Genomic DNA, 14,949 nt, shown 5'->3' with positions numbered 1-14,949 from the left:
AAGGGAGGCCAAACCGCTGGCTCCAAGCATCCTCCTGACTCTCCTACCCTAAAAAGCTCTAAAAGCACTTCCAACACAAACAGCTTTTATTCACCTCAGCTGCCCATATCTGAAAAGAAAGTGTTGTTGCTTGCCTTCAGCTTTGTTTTTTTCGTCCATCACCCCATTGGGTTTCCAGTCTGTCTCTTCTAGTTTTCTCCAGCATATGGAGCTCCCCTAAGCATCCCACCATCAGATGAACTCTACTCAGTCTCCAAAAATAGGCTCTGTGGTATTAAACCTGCACCACTAAACATTTGGCTAGCTGATCTCTGTGTGTCAAAAAAGCTATTTCTCAATCTCTTGAAGTTCAGGAAAACAAACAAGTAATACCTGGCTCATAAGTACACTGCCCTATTAGAGAAGAACCTCTTTTATGTCGGTGTCCTTTTTCCACCGAGCCCAGCTCTTTTGTGAAACTTTTACAAAAGTTTCATTAAGAGGTAACTAAGCTGAGGCTTCCTGACTCAAGCTAGCGCTCTAACCTATCAAAGTTGATGGCTAGATTGTTGAACAGCATTGGTTAATATTGTTTCAGTGTTCAAAGTCTTCAAAAAAGTTCAGCCACTGAGCTATTTCCATCCTTCCCTCTGAAATACTTCACTGCTCCCTCTTCCAGCCCAAGCACTGCAAAAGAAGGCAACCATGCAAACAGCTGAGGGATATCTAAGAGGAGATGTACAACAAGATCACTCCCTCAGATGGATAAAGTTAGTTATATTGTGATGGGGGTCCCCCAGAGCAGCAGGTTTTTAACACGCTCTTGTACTAATGAAGACAGACCTCACTATAAGGAAACACACAGGAAAGCTGCAAGCTGATGCAAGTGAAAGATTTAAAATGGAATTTAATTTGAAAAAATAGCCAACCCTGTAATTTATGCAGCAAGCAACAATAGTAAGCTATAAGATATGACTGAATAAGAAGGGAGTGAAAGAAAATTATCCCTCTTTGTTTTGTGGAAAAGCCTCAACACAAAGAAGAAAGGCAGTGCCTTCCAGAAGAAGTGACTGAAGATTTCACTTTGCTCTGTTTTTCCCAGTATTTGGATTTTCTTTATCATTTGCTGGCAAACTCTACCAATGGCTGTGCTTCAGCATCCTGATGTGGCTGAGTTGCCCTGAAGCAGTTCCAGGTACTCTGGGGCCTCTCCTGCTACCAGATTATTGGGTTCTTCTTAAGATCTCATACAGAAAACCCATTTGGACAGATACACTCCTGCTTCACAAATTGTGCCTTTCTCCAATTACCCCATATTTTCAGTGGGACATTCTCCAGATACAGCCTGATGCACTGTAGCTGACCAGAAGTGTGAGGATGCAGGAAGATGCAGAGTATCGTGATTGTTAAACTAATTGGCCAGTGATGGGATTTAAATTAATTAGGGGAAGAGGAGGCAATCAGCACAGTTAAGAAAAATCCCATTTCATCAATCCTTTCCACATGCAGCTTGGATCTTACTGATTTTCTCCCTCCTACGTGTATACCTATGTATGTGTGCCCCTGAAAGGTAGCATTTGAGCATCCCAGTATCCTCCACTAGCTGACAGCAGCAGTACAACCTTCGCCAGACCACTGCTTGTGAGGCAGGCGCCTGGCTGCTTATATATGCTTGCAAATACCTTTGCCTGTTTTTTCTTCCTAAAGCCTCAGGCTCCTCTCTTTGATGTGTAATACCTTAAAGATTTTAATTCCTCTTTACATCAGCAGAGAGCCTTACTGAGCCTTCCCCACAGCTGCAGCCATGTAGCAATTTCCTGCCCTTTCTTAAATCAATGAGCTACAAAGATCAGTAATTCCCAACCTTTTCAGGAAACTGTCCAAATTCACTGGGCTTGGACCTTATTAATGCCTTCCATGTTCATCTAGCCCACCATGGACCTGGAACTGCATCAATCCCTCTTCTGAGCCCAGCCTCCAGTGCAGCTGCAGCTGCACACAGGGAAGACCTTGTACAGGGGCATATGCTGTTTCCCCCATGCAGGGATGGAGAGAAGAGTAAAAGGCATGTGTACCCTAAATATCAGAATTAATACTCTTGATGGGGATTAAATAAGGGTTGGAATGCCTTTTCACAAAGCAGCTTTGAGATGGAACCTAGAAAGTTCTCTGGCTGAGTAGGATATCTCCTCTGTGAAGATGTATTTAAATGGGTGATTGAAAACATAGGGAGTTGCCCACTCATTGAAGGCTTCCAAGGCAAACCATGAATGAAATAGTAGTCCTGGTGAAAGCACTCAAGAGTATCATGCAAGTAAAGACTGAATCATGATGCCCATGGGGACAGCAAATGAAGGCGGTGAATGCAACTCGTGCTCTGGTGTGCACACTCAGAGCCTTGCACACTGGTGCTCTTGTAATGTAGTCATATATATGTTCAATTTTCATCATTAATTTAAGGTTAAAAGCCTTTGTTATGCTGATTTAAAGGATGCCCACATCATTTGTAAAACTGAAATATTTAGGCTTATTACATACTGTTGGAGTTGTGCATGGCACCACATTGTCTTCTCCTAATACAAAAGATATTTCAATTAAAGTTTCTGTTTTTACACCGATCTGGTAAAATATAAAGTATTCTAAGTAGTGCTTAAGGTGTTCTACTTAATCTTTTCATAAAAATCCAGACAAAATTTAGTTCGACATCATCAGAGAAAAATTGAAATGTTTCAAAACTAGAATGTTGATGCCCTGTTATCCTGAAACCCTATCAAAAAGTCACTCTTGTCTTCTGATATAAAGCAAGCATTTGTGCTCCTGTTTTTATTATGGAGTTTCCTGTGAAAATTAAAAGATAAATCTATCTTTTAGCCAGACTCATGTGTAATTTATTAAAAAAAAAAAAAAAAAAAAAAAAAAAAAAAAAAAAAAAAAGAGTTGAAGTGTCTAGATCCCTTCTATAGCATCATTAATTCATTATTTTGCAGGGAATTAACATTGCATCTATTTGTCCATTTTCCAAACTGCAGTCCCCTAATTTTCCATCTCTATTCTTCATTTCAACAACAGAAATTTCTGAGAAGCCCTACAGTATCTCCACAGGTTCATTTATTTTACCTAATATTTTTTGTATAATAGTATCATACCAGTAATATATATATAAAAGCCTATCAGAGAAGCTAAAGAATATTTTGATCATGTTCTAAACAACCGGTAGAAAGGTTCAGAGAAACATGGAAAAAAATAGAAATAAGCATAATAATTTCATTATTAAGCTAGAAAAAAAAAAAATCAGCAAAATGAAGATACAGAAGAAAATACCCTGAAAATAGTGGTTATGGAAAAGATACAGGCATAAAAGTGAATATTTAATTAAAGATCCAACAGCAAAAATACACAGTCGCAGAAAAGGAAAATGTAAAGCAGGAAGTGATGCTGTCTTGACAGGTCTAATAGTTTCCAAAAGCCTCTGCTGGGCTTGGGTTTGGGGACTGCAAGACCAAAGCTTCCCTCTACTTTCAGGCAGAAAGAAGAGCAGAACTGGAGGAAGCTTCTGAAAGGAAACAAGTCAGTCCATCTGTCTGGCCTGGAAAGTATTTTCTAAGGAAACCATCATTACTGTGTCCATTTAGGCAAAGTACACAGTCTTCTGGATCCTCTAAGAATCAGTCTAAAGCAAACTGCTCTTATAAAGCTGAGGTAGTGTTGGAAAATGCCGCCCTTGGTTCTTAGATACATGCCTTGTGCACTCATCAAGGAGAGAAATCAGTTTGGATGCACAAAAAATGTCCCCTTACCTGTTTCTCCCAGAATCTCTGAAGCCTTTAGCAAAAGGATTTCTGTCAATTTTTAATCTGGTGATCTACGAAAGAAAAATAAGAGAATTAGCGCATCTCCTCAAAAAAATATTTTTCTTTCAACAAATTAAAATTGTGGATGATTACCACTCTTTCCCAAGACACCTGTATGATTACCTTTCGTATGTTTTGCCACAGGTTTATGTTAAAGTCACCCTTCATTGTCTATGAGTGGACTATCAATTTAGCAAATGAGTGGTGCAGCACCAGGAAATCTGCCTTTGCTGTTTGTCTCTGAACATTTGCTGAGCATAGCACTGGAGATAAGAGGCTATTCCCAAAGGAGAAGCCCTAGGAGCTACAGTCCATTCTACAGTCCCACATTTCAGGAAGCAGGCACACCATTTGCATTTGGCTGGCACTAGGGGTATTCCTGCCTCATCATTCCCAATTCCCAACAGCTGGATGCACTCATGGGCCTTCAAGCAAGGCTGAGGAGAAAAGGCCAGGCAAAGTGCAGCCTACAGTCTTCTAAAGACAGCAGCTGGCCACCTGATCACATGCACAGCTGCTGTGCTGCTCAGCATCTGGGTGGCCTTCAAGGAATTGCTGTTGTGGAAACCATTTTTTTCCTCTTAACAAAGAAGAAAGCTGGACAGTGCTTTTTGAGGAATGTTCCTTTCAGCCTTCTTTCTTTCTTCCTTCTTTCTTTCTTCCTTCTTCCTTTCTTCCTTCCCTCCTTCCTTCCCTCCTTTCTTTTTTTCTTTCTTTCTTTCTTTTTCTTTCTTTTTTTCTTTTTCTTCCTTCCTTCCTTCCTTCCTTCCTTCCTTCCTTCCTTCCTTCCTTCCTTCCTTCCTTCCTTCCTTCCTTCCTTCCTTCCTTCCTTCCTTCCTTCCTTTTCCTTTCTTTTCCTTTCTTTTTTTCTCTTTCTTTCTCTCTTTCCAGAATTTTCATGTTGTCAAGAATGGAAAATAATACTGAGATACCAACTTTGCATTCAGTGGTATCACGCTCCCTAACCTGGTACAGCACAAGAGCTTCCCTGGGTCAATCTCACTTTGTTCCATACACACTGGCTCTGAAAAGGAACCAAGACCTCCAGATCCAGCTGAATTTGAGGTGCTTTTGCTGAAACTGCTCAAAAGGGACTAGTTTAATATAGACTAACCTAAAATGGACTTGCAGGTGTCTTTCTTCTGTCAGAATCAAGCCCTTACTTCTGGATATTAGCTTCAGATATGGAATGCAGTTCCTATTTTTGCAGAAGCTTAATTTGTGAACTTAATTTCCGCTAGGCTGATTTTGCAGCTGTCCTGGGACTTGTGTGTACAGAGACAGAAATGTTCTGTGGAGTATGGAGTTACAGTAGAGGGAATCCCTGTGGTAGCTTTGCTAACATTTTACAACTGTTTCCAGAGATGCTTCTCCCAATAAGGCAAAGTTTTACAGCCACTGGAGGGCAAGTGTGCGGGTTCAGTGGATTTAAATTTATTTTTAATAAAAAAATTTTTTTGTCCCACCAGAATCTCCTTTACTGCTGCTAGAAAAATACCCCCAAAAATGTTTCTGAAAAAAGAAAACACAAATGTTTGGAATTCAGAGATGATAGGAAGAAATTTCAATGCTTTCTTTACAGTAAAGTGGCTTACAGAGTTCCTCCTTTCCCTCTTGCAGATAGTGTCTTATACATCTGATCATCAGGAAAAAAATGACAACATTTGAAAATCTGTCATTTCTTCTCATTTCTTCTCCTTCCTCTATCTTTTTCCTGTGTTTAGTCTACAATTAAAAGTTTATTGAATACAAGTATAGAGCTGTAGAGGAAGAGTAGAAAATTACAAGTGCTACAATGGTAGTGAATCCACCATGGTAGCGTAATGTTTGTTTTTTCTCTCTGCTGGAATAGTTTATTCATTTTGGATCCTGTCTGAAGCCAATTCGAGGGGATTGGACTAAGAAAATTTTAGGAATAGGTAAAAGCAGTCACAGGAACACTGCTCTTATATGTTACAAAACAAAAACTCTGTAAAAATTCACTGGCTAATTGTGAGCTGATTTGAATGACTCTGTCCAAGAGTACTAAGCACACTGTTGTTCACTGAGGTCACTTTCCAGAAGCTCAGATGGCAGCACAAAGAGATGTTTGCCTTACTATTTCTGATTCAAGCTTCCTGTGGAATTTATGGAAGAAAATTGTGTAAATTGTTCTCCCAACAGGCTTTATAACAGATTATTTTTCTTCTAATGTGGCTTGTGCCATCATTCCATCCAGTCCTTTCAACTCACATCTCAAATCTCATTGTTTGTCCTCTCAAACTCACTCTCAAATCTCATCATTTACATAACAAAAAGCTTCATCAACTGAGATTTTGTATGTCACTGCTGGGAAAAAATTACCTCATGCTGAATTTTTAATGCCATCACAACAGTGCCTCCCTCCTCCCTCCCCCCCCCAAAAGGAGGAGTATGACAGGAATAGGAAATGCTGTACATCTCATCTGAGAATAAGACAAAGAATATGTGTACATGAACAAGCTGAGCATGCACCTAAAGCATGGCAGAGGTGGTGCGAAGACTGGGAATGACTGAGGCAGAGGTGGCTGGCAAATAAGCAACACATGAGAAGAGTACAAAGGGAATGGGTGGATATAAGGAGTTCTCAGCATCTACAGTGACCATACCTGCAGAAGCAATGAAGCAGACAACCTCCTCCTTCAAAAGCCTGGACACCACATTTCAAGAGGCCAGTGAAGGAGAAAAGACAGCAAACTTGTGGAATCCACAGGCCAGCCCTTTCCAAAACTTCATGATTTGCTACAGCCTCAAATGCATATTTTTTCAAACGCTCATGTTTTCCTAATAATTGTTTTCCTCTTAAAGATATCTTATATTTTGAGAAGATATAAAATTCTGTAATCAAATACTAGTGTGGACTACATTTGCAGTTTTGGGTGCCAAGAAGTCTAGTTCAAGAAAAAGGGCAGATCTGTCACAAAGCTCCTGCAATCAATGCTTCTGCAGAAAGAATCCCACTGCAACAATACATTTTCCTTATATCTGGATTCAGTAGTAATTCTCTAGTGTGGAAATTACAGGATCAGAATCAAATGTGAATTATGCATGAGAATTTTACTTAGTGTGCAACAAATGGACTGCTGTTGCTCGTACTCAAAGGCTTCTTTTGACAGCAAACCGCTGATGTTCCTTTTCTTTGAATCTTCTACCTTCACTGATAAGAAGAGAAATAAAGTTTTCTCCGTGAAATAATGGATCTGAAGTGGTTGTACTGCTTCAAAATTGCAGTCTGGACAGGACACTGGAGTTTGAACCACAAGGTAGCAAGGAAAAGTGAACAAAATGCATACCTCTGTGGCTTATCTCATCTAGTTATTTTATAGTAAAAATGACAGGCATCTTATCTCCAAGATGGTTGTCTGGGTATATATCTCGTGTCTATTGACTACCTCACAGCAAGCATTTTATTTTTGTACAGAAAAGTACAGTGAGCTTGTAAACTGGACACATTTATTTAGCCATATTTCTTGGAGAAGTTAATGACTCACAAACACAAAAAGCATACCAATGTTTTTATGAACATCCCACAAAAAAAGAAGCTTGAAAGCACATAGCTTTACCTGTTGATTCTGGTAGGCTGTCACTGTGGTGAATACAGTCTCAGGGAAGTTGAAGGTTTTTACCCCATCTCCTGAGGGAACTGGCTTCGTTGGAGAAAGATCACTGCTGAAATCCTTGCGGATGACGTGAACACGAGGCTGGTACTTATGCATTGAATGTAAAATTATCTGAAGCAGATAAAAAGAGGAAGAATAATTTTTTTTTTTTCCTAAAAATTCTTCACCACATCCACAGGTACAAGGACACAGGGATGGAGTGAGGGCTAATACAAATAAAGTTACTGTTGTCTTGTAAGTGCATATGATACAAACATCAGTTGACCTGTCAAATTGGACTGTTTGAAAGAGAAATGGGCTTGTTGCTTTAAAGGGACAAGAACCATCTGAGGAAAACCACTGAAGTAGAGAAAAAAATCTCTACAACCATGGGAAGTGTCTACATGTGTGTGGCCACCGGACAGGGGAGCATTAGAGCAAAAGCATCACTCTTCTGATTCTGGGATGAACAAGGCTGGGAAAATATGAACTAAGATCAGCTTCTAACTTACATGTCCTTGATCATCAAGTTCATTGTTGGTCAGCTTGAGCTTGTCAAAACTGACCACCTGCCTCATCCAGGTGTCTCCAGAAGCCAATGAGTCCGGGTGGATGTAAACCCTGGGGGGCACTGGAGAGTCGGCATTGCCAGCCACCATCCATTTGGAGCTGTGGTACACATACCTGAAAGAGGAAGAGGTGATGGCTAAGAAAAATTGTCACTCAGTCATTGGAAGAACATTTCCAGAGTTCTCCCTCTCCTGCCACCCTACCGCACACACTCCAAGCACTCATTTGCAGTCAGGGGGGAATGTGCTTTATTGCAACCTCGTACCTTCTAAATGAAAGCCAGATTACCTCTGAGCCACTTGTTCGGACTTGATTCCTTATTAAAACCACCTTCACAGTTATTTTCCCTGTAAAACTCTGCCACATGTGCCTCCTTAACTCCTTAACCCTCTCTGAGCCAGAGTAACAGAACAGAAAATAGTAAATAAAGCTCTCTCTGAAAATCACAGAATCACAGAATTACAGAATGTCGGGGATTGGAATGGACCTTGAAAGATCACCTAGTCCAGTTCCCCTTCCAGAGCAGTAACATCTAGATTAAGTCACACAGAAACATATCCAGGTGAGTTTTGAATATTGATAAATGTACATGTAAAAACATGTATTCATCTAAAAAGACCAAAGTCCTATGGATATCACCAGAACAACTGATAAAAAAGAATTTCTCATTTAAAATACAGTGAAATGGGAAATTCCATTTAGTATAACCAATGTCAGGATTAGAGGGAAAAAAATTAAATTATCTTCTGTGTTCCTGACCTAACCATCCTGTGTATGCCAAAAATTACTCTCCTACAGTTCTTCCTAGCTCTTTCCTTGTGTTCTGTGGCTCTTGCAGTCTAAAGTATTTCACAAACAGTCCTGCTAACACCTCTTAATTCTTCTCTGCACTGCCCTTCCTTGGGTCTCTACTCAGCTCTGTGGCTCTGTGAAGCTATTTCAGTCCTTACCTACTTACAGTGATTCATTTCCTGTATTTTTAAAAGAAATGGAAAAGAAAGTTCATTCCTTTCAGCACTAGTTTATTCTGTGTGGCTGCATTAGCTGGCAAGGGCAGAAACAGAATATAAGACAATCTACTAATTTTTGAGTTAAATACTCTCAGAACTACATTGAAGAAAAGAGGCAAAATAACTAAGTGGGTTGAGGGAACAATCTTGATGCTTCCAAAAAATTACTTTCCTGAGAAACACTTTGAGAGAAAAATGCAGTATTTAGCATTTCAAGAAAAGTTCTTGAATCCTTGAAATATGGAGTGGTCAAGACAGTTTTGGGAAAAGAGTTGCTCTCAAGAGTTCCTCCCCAGCTTTCCTGTAGTCCCTCTCTAGCTACTAGAATGTCACTATAAAGATCTCCTTGGAGCCTTCTCTTCTCTAGATTGAACAACCTGGTCTCTGATCGAGGTCTGGACACTCCTCTGATCTTGCTTCAATAGATCCGTATCCTTCTTATGCTGCAGGGTCCACAGCTGAACACAGTATTGCAGGTGGAGTCTCAGGAGAGTAGAGTAGAAGGGCAGAATCACCTCCCTCACCCTATTCGCCATGATTTTTTTGATGCAGCCCAGGATGATTGGCTTTCTGGGCTACAAATGCACACTGCCAGAGAAGGTTGAGTTTTCCAGCAACCGGTACCCCAAGGTCCTTCACCTCAGGGCTGCTCTCAATTCATTCTCCATCCAGCCTGTATCTGTGCTTCTCAATCCAGGTTCAGGATCTTGAACTTGTCCTTGTTGGACTTCAGGAGGTTTGCACAGGCTCACCTCTCAAGCCTGCCAATTCCATCTGGAAGGCATCCCTTCCCTCCTGCATCTTGAGTGTACTAAGAAGTACAGTGCTTAGGGTTCACTCAATCCCACTGCCCATGTCACCGATAATGATATTAAATAGAGCCATTCCCAGTACCCACCCTCGGGTATTGTCAGTGATCATCTCCTGAATATCAAGCTGTTGACTGCAACTCTGAGTGAGACCAATTCCTTATCCACTGAGTGGTCTATCCATCTCAGGAGAAAAAAAGTGCAATGATGTATATTAAACCTTTGGGTTTTTGTCGTATAATTCTGGTCAACTCAATTAAAGTCTTAAACCAACAGTCTCTCCTCCAGCATACTTTTGCAATAGTGTATAATGGCGTATTATACTCTATTGCTTTTCCTGGGCTCTGACACTGATCTATCACAATGTTCCAATCTATATGTCTTAAAAGCTTACCTGTATCTCTTGTTATCCACTGGTACAATGTCCATAGCAATATAATACTGCTGGTGAGGATCCAAACCTGTGATTTTCACCCTCATGGCCGGAAACATTCTCCTAGGAAAAGAAAGGTAGAAATAAGAGAGGAAATGGTGAATAAGGAAGTTGAATGAGCTCTTTGATCTGTCTCTGACACCAGGATCACTCTACAAAGATCACTTGTTGACATGACACATCTGGACTTGGTATGGATAGCAAAGATTGCTCTGGCAGTGGTTTCAATTGTCTTTGTCTTTTTGTGGTGGTGGTGGTGGTTTTTTTGCTTGTTTTTCCATTTAAGAAAAGGAATACCAGGATAAAAGCCTGTGGGTGAAAGTAAGGCACTCTCAGTCAAGCACTTTCTATTTCTGACTCCTACTAGTCAACCCTCCACATAAATTGTCCCTCAAGTCCAGGCTCCTCTCTTGGTGCTTCAGTATAGGTATGAGCAGTACATATATTCTGGAGACTTTTTGTTTTTTTGGTTTTTTTTCCATCTAGCACTATGGTTTCATGTCACACTAAATGCTTACTTTTGAGAAAATTACATTTCAATATGGATTTTAATTGTACTGAAATAATATCTAAAGCAAGACCATCACAGAAGAGTCTCTTGCCTTTATGTTTATAGACACTTAAGAAAACTACGCCTTAAATGAATTTGCTTATTAGGCCTATATTCCAGAATTAATGGAAACACTAGCAGTATCACTATGGCTTTCCTGCAGTCTAATCACTATTTTTTGAAAACATTTTTGTAAATGTCATCTTCTATGTGATGTTTAATCCCATTATGTCTTAAATTTTTCTCTTCCAATAGGTAAGTTATGAAGCTTCTACAACAAAAATTAATTCCTGGTCTTTCTTCTCTTGTCTGAGCACAGAAGAGCTGTGCTGTGCACTGGTCACTGTTCTGGAGATGTGTACAACAAACCTTGCACTGAGATCCCACAAGAGTATTATTCAATTGTACTACTTTTCTCCAGAAGATATGGAGCTTTGTTGAGAGAAACTGAAAATACTTGACACTGATGTGTAGTTACATGCTGATCCTCTGACAGGTAGATGTCTCTATATGGAAGAGAGTAGGTTGGATGGAAGGAGGATATTAAAGGGGAAATAAATAGCATTAAAATAATGATGACAGAGTTACAAAAAATGTATAAAATAAATATTTGTCTACTATTCCCAGAGGCCTCCTTAGAAACCACTGTGACATTTTGTCTTCTGTTTAGTGAAGAGTAGTGAAATGTCTGAGAAGATTTACATATCTACCCAATATTTTTATTTCTTGAAGTATTAACAATAGAGCCTGGAGGAGGGAAAAATGGGAATGTTTGTGAATATTTCCAAACACGCCTTTCAAAAACTGTACTATGGCTGTGAGAAATTATCTTTCCCATCTGCACTACAGAGGGTGGGAAGGAAAAGCTCAATGCTCAGCATTCACCCTGCCCACAGCTTTTCCACTTCAGGCCATTGACAAGTTCTGATGTATTAGTAACTGAAGCTGGCTAGGAAAAGGGCTTTCATTGCAGAGATGGGGAGAACATCACCCAACAGCTGCCAGCACACAGCTAAAGTTATGAGAGATGTAAAAGTGTCAGAAAAATTGCCTACAGAAACCCTTCAAGGAGAGAGTAGATTGGTGCAGCTGATGGTGTGAGTTTGCTAGCTAAACAGTTAAGGGGAAGAAAAAGAAACAGTGGATAGTCTTCAGTGTCTTGAGGGCATTACCTTGTTTCTATTACAATGGCTCATTAAATCTGCCAAACCAAATGGGTACAAAATGTGGCATTTTACAAATCCACTCTTGTTAATTGGATTTAGGTGGCTTGGGAGTAGCTTAAGAGGTGGAGTCATATTTCAGAGGGTTGATGAGAAATCCAGGATTAAATCTGAGTCTCCTTGGGTCTAAGTCTGCACACTACATTGGGAAAACTGAATGCTGTGTGTTCGCAGCAACTCTCTCCAACACTGCAACCCCGTGTAAGGTTGCAATATAGCTTATGGGGTTGTTTGCTTATGAAATACCTTGTAAAAGATTACCACAGAGCATTCAACAGGCTTAGAGGCTAATCTCTAAAATGACCAGAGAAAGCTCAACTGAACCCACCGTTTTCTCTAAGGTTTAAGTATACTTTTATAGTTCTGTAAAATATTACTCTTATGATTTTCTGTGGGTGTAAAAACAACTCGGGTTTTTTGACATAAGGCTGTGGCCTGGGACTATCACAGCAGATCTCCAGCACCATTGCTATGTCATTCCTGGAAAGGGGGAAATGGAAAAGGCAGAAATACTCAAAAGTGACTGAGGGACTCCGATGGAATGTGGGTGGTATGAGTGAGAGAAGTCTACAGGGTAACCTGAATTTATAGCTATTTTATGCCTCATAATTTTTTGTATGTTAAGACTGGTGCCAAATGTTTGTTTTTATAAACAAATATACTTGTGAGGAGTTAAAGTGAGGGACAGGAAGGGAAGGCATGAACGCTTCATCAGTATTCCACAACTAATCCCTACTGCTGCCTCTTACTGAAGAGCACCATGGGACTTGCTTCCTTCCACTGGAAACAGAACAATCATTTGGTAGTATAAACAGCCCCAAATATGTGTTTTGTACAACTCCAGCTGATAGTATAAGGAAGGTGAAGAAAATCCAGTTGAAATACCACTTAACTTATCAGAAGGTACAGAGGAGCAAGGCCACCTCTTGCATTCGCTGCTGTTTTTTAATTCCTCTCTTATTACTGAGCCTAGACTGAGCATCCCTCAGTACAGATATGGTAGCTATGATAAGACACCTATGATTGTTAGCCTCATTTCTGAGAAGAAATCCCAAATTTGCCAAATATAGAATTTGTATCCTGGGAGGAACACCTTCCATTTGCGCCTGTGTGCTTGGTTGCCCTTGTGCAATCACCCCCATGAACTGTACATAATGTTTCCCTTCTAAGGCAGGACTAAAAGTAAGTAGTCACTGTAGTAAATGTGTATTCCCCCAGTAATAATTGCTCACTGCTTTCTCACTTGGGCAGCACTTCTATGCACTGTGCAACTGCAAACCCTGCAGCTCAGATTACCATGGTCTTTAGCTAGGGAATGTGGAGAAGAGTTCAGATTCCTGTGCTGATATTGCTAGTATACATGTATGCATAGTGAAGGAGAGTAGAGAAAAAGAGTAAAATAAATTTTTAGGAACAGTTGCTTAAAATCGGGATGATTTGTGGCTTAAGGTGAGTTTTTGTAGAGGTTAAAGCTTCCTTTCAAACCAAAAGGAGATAAAAGAGATTGTAGATTTGAATGCACTGCAGCTGACAGAAAGACATTTGCATCTTTTGCAAAAAGAACAAAGGACTCTTGTTATAAGAATCTTATTAAGTCTGAATAGCAACATTCTGGTAGAAAGAAAGAAGGGAAAATTCAATTTATGGAAACAGATCAAAAAATAGGCAGCTATAAATACAACTTCAAGAAAGAAAAAAAGACAAAACAGATTTAAATGTGAGTGGAAGTGGAGTTTAAAAGTTAGAAAATGTATTAGGCCTAATGTAGGCAGGATATAGCTCTAGAAATATGTGCATCTATGGGATGCACAGTGTATCACGGAACCCATGTGAAGAAATAGAATTCAGTTCCCATCCATCTCAGGCACATCCTCTATGAAAAAGGGAGTGTTTAATCAAAAAAATATTAAACATTTAACTAGTATATTTTCTTAAAATCTGTAAGAACTGTCCCAGTAAACAGATGTCCTGGGTAAATAAATTGACCAGATCTTCTTGATGTTTTGCAATGGTTAACGTAAAATGTGGTCAGCAGAAAAAATCTCCTTCAATACTGTTAATATTACCACTGGAGATAACATTAAATGGTAAAGACATGTACGTTTAGTAGCTACACATGAAGACTGCTCTGAAAGCAATGCCTCCTATTTTACAATGCCTCCTATTTTATTACGTTGGCCCATGATGTCAGAGAAGAAGGTTGGTGATGTGGTAGTATATATTGGATTTTTGTGCCAATATCTCATTACATTTTGTTGCTGTGTGACAGATGGCAGCTGAGAGGCAGTCTGACAAAATGGTGTCTGACATGAAAATGAAGATGAAGCAAAGATGAGTCATTGAATTCCCCCGTGCTGAAAAAAAATTGTACCCATTGATGTTTATCAGTGTTTGCTGAATGCTTATGGAGACAAAACAGAGGATGTGAGAACAGTCAGGCAGTGAGTGGTGTGTTTCAGCTGCGGCAATGGTGATGAGAAAGACAAGCTGTGTTCTGAACAGCCACACACAGCTGTCACACCACAAAATGAAGAGCATCTCAATCAGCTCATCCCCACAAATCAGCAGAATACAGTCGTGGATATGTTTATGGAGCTGAATATCTATTTCAGTGCATTGGAAATGATGGTAGCAGTGTTGGAATATAACAAAGTTTGTGGCAGGTGGGTCCCGTGAATGCTCACACAGGAACAGAAAGAACATCCTATGCAAATATGTCTCTATTGAACCACTCCTATGAGGCTGAAGGTGGCAGTTTGCTGGATCACAACTTTATCAGTGACAAGATGTGGTATCACAACTACAAGATAAAGTAAAAATGGCAGTCCATGGAGTGGCAACATGAATTCCCCGTAGAAGAAAAAGTTCAAGATGGAACCTTCAGTGGGTAAAGTGATGGTGCACTGA

General features: G+C 39.9%; 1 protein-coding gene across 1 annotated transcript in view; it reads right to left on the bottom strand.

Annotated features, from left to right (window-relative positions):
* Positions 1 to 14,949, bottom strand: part of TBX15 (T-box transcription factor 15) — an 87,538-nt gene that overhangs the window by 17,958 nt on the left and 54,631 nt on the right. Inside the window, exons 3-6 of the mRNA XM_031613137.2 lie at positions 10,231 to 10,332; positions 7,960 to 8,131; positions 7,412 to 7,579; positions 3,777 to 3,841 (exon numbers count right to left, since the gene is read on the bottom strand). Of these exons, the coding sequence (XP_031468997.1) occupies positions 3,777 to 3,841; positions 7,412 to 7,579; positions 7,960 to 8,131; positions 10,231 to 10,332 (507 nt within the window). The remainder of the gene's footprint in view (positions 1 to 3,776; positions 3,842 to 7,411; positions 7,580 to 7,959; positions 8,132 to 10,230; positions 10,333 to 14,949) is intronic.

This window comes from Phasianus colchicus, chromosome 1 (assembly GCF_987193195.1).
Source record: "Phasianus colchicus chromosome 1, bPhaCol1.hap1.1, whole genome shotgun sequence".
Lineage (NCBI taxonomy): Eukaryota > Metazoa > Chordata > Aves > Galliformes > Phasianidae > Phasianus > Phasianus colchicus.
The sequence above is the reverse complement of the archived record's forward strand: the minus strand, read 5'-3'. Positions and strand labels throughout refer to the sequence as shown.